Source organism: Epinephelus moara, chromosome 2 (assembly GCF_006386435.1).
Source record: "Epinephelus moara isolate mb chromosome 2, YSFRI_EMoa_1.0, whole genome shotgun sequence".
Taxonomy (NCBI): domain Eukaryota; kingdom Metazoa; phylum Chordata; class Actinopteri; order Perciformes; family Serranidae; genus Epinephelus; species Epinephelus moara.
The window spans coordinates 40,056,251-40,064,042 of NC_065507.1; the positions used below are offsets into that span (position 1 = coordinate 40,056,251).

Sequence of the window (7,792 nt, forward strand, 5' to 3'; positions counted from 1 at the left end):
ACTTTTTAGGATCTGCAGGAAACCTGTATATTGTTAACCACACCTGCCATCACAAGGCTGGTCAGCCTATTGGTGTGGTTTCAACTTCTCAAACATTTTGACCCAATGAAAATCCAAGCAGGACCAGAACACTGTCTGGATTTAACTTTTGTTCAGAGTGTTAAGTTCGTTCACAAACTTATTTGAGATTTGTACAAAAACATTTTCTCAAGTGGGCTCAAATTGTGGAATGAGAGGAGATATTATAAGACAGTCCTCAGAAAATAAAGACTGCTCCAGCCAAATGGTGTGACTGAAGTTGAACAGATCTTAGTCTTCACACTGAAAAGTAAAACACTTAATAATCCAACAGATGTTATAAAAGTAACTTTAATTTCACATTTTATTTCCACATAGTTATATACTTCCACATAACATACAGTATGTTTTTGGACTATTTCCACTTAAATGTCAACTCAGGAATAATCGCTCCTTTGATCCTTATATGACAGATAGCATCCTGCTGGTGCTGCAGTGCACTGTGGAAAATGACATCAGTTTAGGAAACATGAAGCTGGCATCCTGTCAGTCCACAGAGCACTTCCTGATGTAAAGGGACATCACTGACGGGTATGACATGACTTGGTGTTTAAAATAAAGCCATTCCTACAGATGACCATCACTTCCAGAGGAGCAGCAAAAACACAACACAACTTCTTAAAGTCAAAGAGCATCTGCAGCTTATCAGAGAGGCCTTGAGCTGCTGAGGTCTACGGTGTGTGTTTAGTGTCTGTTATCTCCTCGCTGTCTGCACCCACTGACTGCTGCTCTGCCAACATGTCTGTTAGCTTCAGCTCGAGCACTGCATCCCTGGACTCTGCTGACACCTGCAGGACAAAGACAGTACTGTGATCATGTGCTCCAAACTGCAGGGAGGGCCACCTGCTGCAACCACACTCAGAGCTGAGTTGTTTTTTTTGGTTTTTTTTTTACTGATTTTAAAATTGTTACTTGCTGGGAATATATCACTTTTCCCAGGATTCATAAGATTTTAGTTTTGAACACAGAACTGTAGATAATCACTAAATTGTGTCATTTCAGTTTATATGGGAGTAGAACCACATTTCGGTCTGTCATGCAACTACTTTTGTTGGATAATATACTGTCCAAGAAATAATAGGAATTAATACAATTACTGTGATTTTGAGAACATTGTACGCCACTGATATAATGACAGAATGAAAATATAGGCGTGTTCACAGTGTTTTTCTATGGCAGAAAAGCAGTGGCAGAGTACTGCCACACAGGCACGCTAACTGCAGTCACATGCCGTGTACTAGTGGCACACTCAAAACGGTCCAAAAGTTGAGTGTGAAATGATGTACACTTCTCACTCTAAACTGTCATCATCTTTGGGACAACAATTTTTTTTGCACGAAGTACCAATAGAGGCCATCAGTAATGTTTAATGGATCTGTAATGAGTTGGTACCACAAACAATATGACATATGACATTAGCTTGCTAGCTTATGTTAGCATTTACTAGCTAGCTAACTTGCTGCTAGCTATGGCAGCACATTTTAATCAGCATAGACATTGAGGCCTAAGTTTTGTTTATGTGTAGACAGCAATAGTGGTCAAATGTTGGCAATAATGCTTCACCGCCCATTTGCGATTCACCATTTAAAAAGAAGACAAAGAAGAAGAAAAAGAGGCGATTAAAAAAAAAGCCTTTGTGACTTCTGGTAAGTGCAAAACAGCAGTGTGCGATTTGAGACAACAATGCCCTGTTGAAATTAGTGGACCATGCAAGAAGTACACAGTGTACAAAGTGTGCTTCATTTAAGTAAGTGTACTAAAGGAAGTATGGGATTTGAAACACACTGCTGGAATCCAGGTCAATGACAAATTGTTTGTATTTCCTCAAGTGAACAATTTACTTGTAGTCATGGTTGTTAGTGTAGAAGGAAGGTTGTGTAACTTTTTCATTTCATTTCAATATCTATCATGGTTCACTGAGGATTATGGATTAAATAATTAGCTTGTTCTACATCCAAATAGGTCTACCTGTAGACTATATTTGGAAAGTCTAGGAATTAAAAAATGCCAAAATATCACAAATACATGTCTGCACTTGGTCATAGTGGAAAGGTTGGCTGATCAATAAAGATGTGATAAAGACTGATAGACTGTAATCTTTAGATAAACTATGACAATGTGGAGCTGAAGCAGAAGACGCACTGCATGAGTCTGAGGCTGTTTTGTGTATTTTGCTAGGTATGGTACAGACGGACGGTGTGTTTCTCCTGCTGACCAGAAATGTGGGCTTTCCTTTTGGGCACGCACTCTACTCATCCCTACAAACTGTTGGCGAGTTGGTTTGTGTTCAACGTCTCCATGACAATGCACAGAGCTCACTGTCATTTACCGACTAACACTGGAATATTAGTGTGCATGTAAACACAGTCGCTTCAATTCCCACTGATGATTGGACTCATTGATGATTAGGTGGCAGCCCTCGTTAGTATGATACTTTTAGCGAGACTCTTACAGGAGGAGTTCCTCTCCTTCTCAGCACGATGCCTTCTGAGAGAAAAGCCTTCCACGTCTCTTCAAACAGAGCAGAGTCATCCAGATCACTCTGGCTCTTTAATTCCATGTACTTCTCTACAAACCTACAGGATTAAATTGAGAGAATAACAAACATTGAGTGACACTGGAATGGAAATAATATGTTTCATGTAACACACAGTAATCTCTTTTACTGAACTCGTTTGTTTTTTAAACCTTTAACTTGTTGTGCAGCCACCACAGATTCTGGCAGGGTAAAAACCATACACAACCAAACGAGTCCCCTTTTCCTATCTGACAGTTGCTTTCATATTATAAAGTTTATTTTCACAAATCACTGCCAAACCAAATAAACATACCTTTGACATGTAGAAACAAAGTTTGGTTTGGACAGATCAAAAGCCCAGGGACCTGTCCCAAAGTGCTCATAGAACTTCCTGAAAGACAGACAATTACGAGTGAGTGGAACCTGTGAAAACATCTTACAGCAACTTTTAATGCTGACATGAGCAGCAGCTGATTTCCATCCAAACACAAGCTTGTAAATTCATATGAGCTCGAGTAAAATGACAAATTTCACTTAGACTACGTTCCATAAAACTCATTATTACAGTAAATCACCCAATATGTACTGATGGGACAGGTGAGTATGACAGGATAGGAGGACAATACACTTTATTAGCAATGGTTCAACTCAGACTGTTTATTATGTGCCAGGGATAAATCTAAATTGTAAGGAGACACTGATATTACATTAATATTCAGGAAAAAACAACAACAGCTGTGCAGAATCACACAGCAGGGGACACACTGTGTAGCCAATCTTTGATTTGTGTGAGGGAACTACATCAGTGCCATTAGCAGTCCTAATTTCATTGTTAACTATGTTTATTTGCATTCAGACTATAAGAAAACAGACAGGAGACATGTGTATGTCATATCTAATAACTAATCCAATGATGAAACTGATGAGACTTTTAGGGGATCTAAGGTGTTGCTTAGATAGTGAGCAGGGGAAATGACCCTCCTTCCAGCACTGATGATGGGTGAGACAGAGATAAACTGTAGGTTTGTGAGAGAACTGAGATCAGAGGGATGTACCACAGAGCCAGCTCAACAGAGCCAGGCTTTTTATGGTTTACCTGGCTCAGCAAACCCTAAAGGCTCAGTCAGAGGTAACCTGACTAAGTGTTAGTCTGAGATAACCTGACTGAGCTTAGACTCTGTTGAGCCAGGCTTTCTGCTTCAGGCTCTGTGCAAATTACTACAAAATGAGTCAAGGGACGCGTTCAGCACATCATTTAACTCTTAAAAATTATTAAGCCAAGCTGCCTCCTTCCAGTTTTATACACAAAGTGGCAATTTGTATATCAGTTACTAAAGGTTTTTAGACAGTTTTTTTTTTGCATCCGATCCGATACCGAATCCTTTATTTTGAAACCAAGTCCAATACTGAGTCCGATCCAATACTTTGCAAAGATTTAAGAACGAAAAAAAAGAATGCATCCAAGTTGTCCCATAAGGTTTGTTTTTATTTAAATAGTATCCAAAAAAAAAGCTTATCTGTGGTTCAGCAGCACAAAATGTAAACAAATTCTGAATTGTAAACAAATTGTCCCTCCAGAGTGGCCACTGAACCAGTTGTCACGACTCCTGTCTGTTTATACGATACGATACACCTTTATTGATCCCATAACTGAGAAATTCCAGTGTTACAGCAGTCAAGGGGAAAAAGTATTGCTCATTAGCTGCACTCAGTTAGGAGAACCCAGGACACTCGGTTACAATACATTGGAAAGCGGAGGCAACAATGAACAACATAGATGAAAAACCTGACCATTTTTGTTGTTTTGATTCCTCTGATCTTTAATTACCGATACCGATTTTGTAAAAATAACGTGATCGGTGCCGATACCCGATCCAAGGATCAGGACATCCCTAATTTGTGCTGTATTGGCGTAATGCATAATGTTACACATTCAATTCACAAGTTATTCCATGACTGATTGGTTAAACAAACATCAACACAACAAAGGTTAAATAGAAAATTCCTTCCATTACTAGGACAGGTTGCAGTTGCTCTGCTCTCTCTCCTCTCGTCTGTTTGCCAGTGTAATGTTATTAATATGTATAATGTGAGCAGTGCAGCGCATCTCACAACAGAAACAGTCACAAAGTGCTTTGTAACATTATTTATTAGTTTGGGGAAATACGCTCAGTAAATTCATGTTTTTATCACAAATATACATGTCAGTATTTGTTATGGATGGTCCACTAGCCGACGTTGATATGACATGTATTAATTTTGCGACAGCCAGGACGTAAATAATGACACCGTGAAAATGCCTAGTGTCCAAAAGTGTTTTCATGATGCAGATGAGCTCACTATATAGTCCCCTACACAGAACGCCCTATATAGTGAGTAGGGAGTAGTGAATGAGTGAATGATTTCAGACGCAGCCAGAGACAGTATGTAGGTGGTATGGAAGCATAGCATTTGACTTACGCTCTGACTTCATCCTCTCTGTAGAAGATTTCAGGAACAGTTTCCTGTGTCTTGGTAAAGGCTCTGGTGTTGGGCTTCACATGAAGTGGGTCCCTCTTGGGTGGAAAAGCCTCATATACATCATACCAGATGGGTTTCTCTGACGGCTTTATGACCCCAGAGCGCATCAGATCTCGAACCCTGTCCATCATGCAAGCACACAGTTGGAAGATTTAGGTGGCCTTTGAGAGTAATATCATTAACTGTATAGCACAGATTTACACAGAGATAAATAATAATCACATTGCTGTCTTCAAATCAGAGCTCAAGAATAAAAATGTTGGGCTCAGGTGCATAAAAATTCTAAGAATGATATAATGATGTTCTTTATCTTACACTGTGATCACTATTCAGTGAGTTTAGGAACATTCTGAAGACCCCATCTGACAAGTTCTTAACATACAAACACAGTCGTGGAATGTAAATACGTGCATGTACTCAAATACTGTATTTAAGTACAAATTGGCCGTACTTGTACTTTACTTGAGTGCTTCCATTTTATGCTACTTTTTACTTCTACTTGACCACATTTTGGTGGCAAACACTGTACTTTTTACTCCAATACATTTATTTATTAACTTAAGTTACTAGTTACTTTGAAGATATAGATCATTGCCACACAATATGAATCTATTAATAAATCATAATAAAGTTACCCAACAGTATATAACTAAAATCAGCTCCACCTTTACCAGCTGCAACATTAAAGTGATAAACATATCAATGCAATGTATTATTCTGAAATGGGCCATTCTACATGAGTATTTTTACTTGTGGTTCTTTACGTACATGTCAATGTTAGTACTGCTGTACTCTTACTTGTGTAAGATTTTGAATACAGGACTTTTAGTTGCAAATGAGTATTTTTACACTCGCATATTAGGCTTGTTCGAGCTGAGCCAGGCCTGCACAGATTTGATCACCGGCACAATGCATGCCGGTTAGTTTTGTGTCTGATGTCATTCCGACTTGCTCTGACATCTTGCAAAAGTGGACCATAATCTTGCGAGATCGAAGCGGTCGCAGTTTTTTGAGCCAGGCGCTGCAGTTGCTCTACACCGACTGCAAGTCCACAGATATATCTTGCCACAGTTTACGGGTATGTATACATTTCCAGAACAGATGGACAAGAGTCTCAGTATGAGAATCACAGAAGGCACAACTTAAGTCAATATCATTTTTGAATGTAACAAAAAAAGACCTTACCGGATAACAACGGTAAATGATTTTAAACGACATTTCTTTAACCTTACTGGGCAAAAAGAATTTTTGTAGGAGAGTCCAAATCTTTTTCCAGCATAGGTTATCTACAAGGCTATTCCAAAAGGCTACACCAGGTGAACGGATCTTACAGTTGTTTTTACAACCTGAGGGTTTAAAACACACTTTTCCAACTGGTGAGTCAGTTACATGCAGTGAAGCAACATCTATATCAGAAGCTGATATCAAAGTACAATTTTTAAAACAGCACAGATACACCAGATGGGATAGCATCAAAGACTATGGCAAACTGTTTAGGAATTACAGGTATCTGACATTAATGAAGAAATTTCTGATAACTGAACAAAATACCATTACTATTAAATAACTGATTCACCCAAACAATGTTATTATTGAACCCTTCTTTGAAAAGTATGTCTCTATTGTTCCATATAGAATATAGGTGCGGTGTGCTTGTATATCATAGACCATGCAGTCAGTGCTTGTTTGTGGAAGTTAGAAAGACACACAGTAATGTTTTCAATGTTATGAACGAGCCTATTGTTACTTTTAGTAAAGTGAAATATCTGACGACTTCTTCCACTTCCGCACAAACATGACTTCAGTCTTGGTCGCATGCCTATGATGTCATCACACCGTGTCCTTACACTCGTGTGACCGGTCATGCTCTTGAGACTGACATTCATGTACCATTAGCTCATTTCAGCTCTGTTTCGTTCATATTCACCAACAGCCTGTGATGCCTGCTACGGTGACTTAACGTTGCCGTCCTGACCTAAATGCTGTGACCGCTGGCTAACGTTAATAATACCATGGCTGCTGCAGGAGAGTCTGTTCAATGGAGGTTGCTGAAAAACATCGTTTTTACTCAGTGAAGCAACACGATGTTTTCCAACTAACCAGCTAATTAACTCTGCTCGACGACGGCGTTTATTGCGCCGCAGATGGCTTTAACAGATCAAGCACATGGCTAGTTAGCTACCAAACGCTTTATAAACACCATGTGATCTGCGGCTATCTTACCTGGAGAATACAGTCCCAAACTTCTCTAGTCTGCTGCCAGCCATCTTGGTTTGTCAGCCACAGCTGCAGCTCTGTAACAAGAGGGTCACGGACGTGTTAGTATTACATCAGTGTCTTGAGCATCTTTAACGTCTACTACCTACATTTACAAGACTTCCGGTCGACTCGAGCAGCTTCCTCTTCTTTCTCGCATTTCCGGTAGACTATCAAGGCTATTCAAGAGAAGGCTGAGACAGTGTAACTTGAGCTGCGATTCTGGTGGGTGACAGTGAAAAAGCATAGACATATATACATAGACGCCGCATCGAGCGCTGAGCCGTACGTCAACGTCGCCGCCATATTGGATGTGGCAAGGCTGCGCTGTAAACTAATACAAGTGAATGGACTTAATTTCATAAAGCCTCTTTCTACAAAGAAATTTACGTTAATGCCTCTCGTTTATTCATTCACACA

At 39.6% G+C, this 7,792-nt stretch overlaps 1 protein-coding gene across 1 annotated transcript; it reads right to left on the bottom strand.

The window, feature by feature from the left end:
* Positions 1-353: 353 nt before the first annotated feature.
* Positions 354-7,596, bottom strand: mrps23 (mitochondrial ribosomal protein S23). Its single transcript, XM_050056552.1, has 6 exons — positions 7,483-7,596; positions 7,340-7,410; positions 5,057-5,236; positions 2,910-2,987; positions 2,531-2,654; positions 354-866 (listed from the first exon to the last, which is right to left on the bottom strand). Exons 2-6 carry the CDS (start codon positions 7,381-7,383, stop codon positions 750-752), a joined length of 543 nt encoding a protein of 180 aa, XP_049912509.1. The 5' UTR covers positions 7,384-7,410; positions 7,483-7,596; the 3' UTR covers positions 354-749.
* Positions 7,597-7,792: the final 196 nt, after the last annotated feature.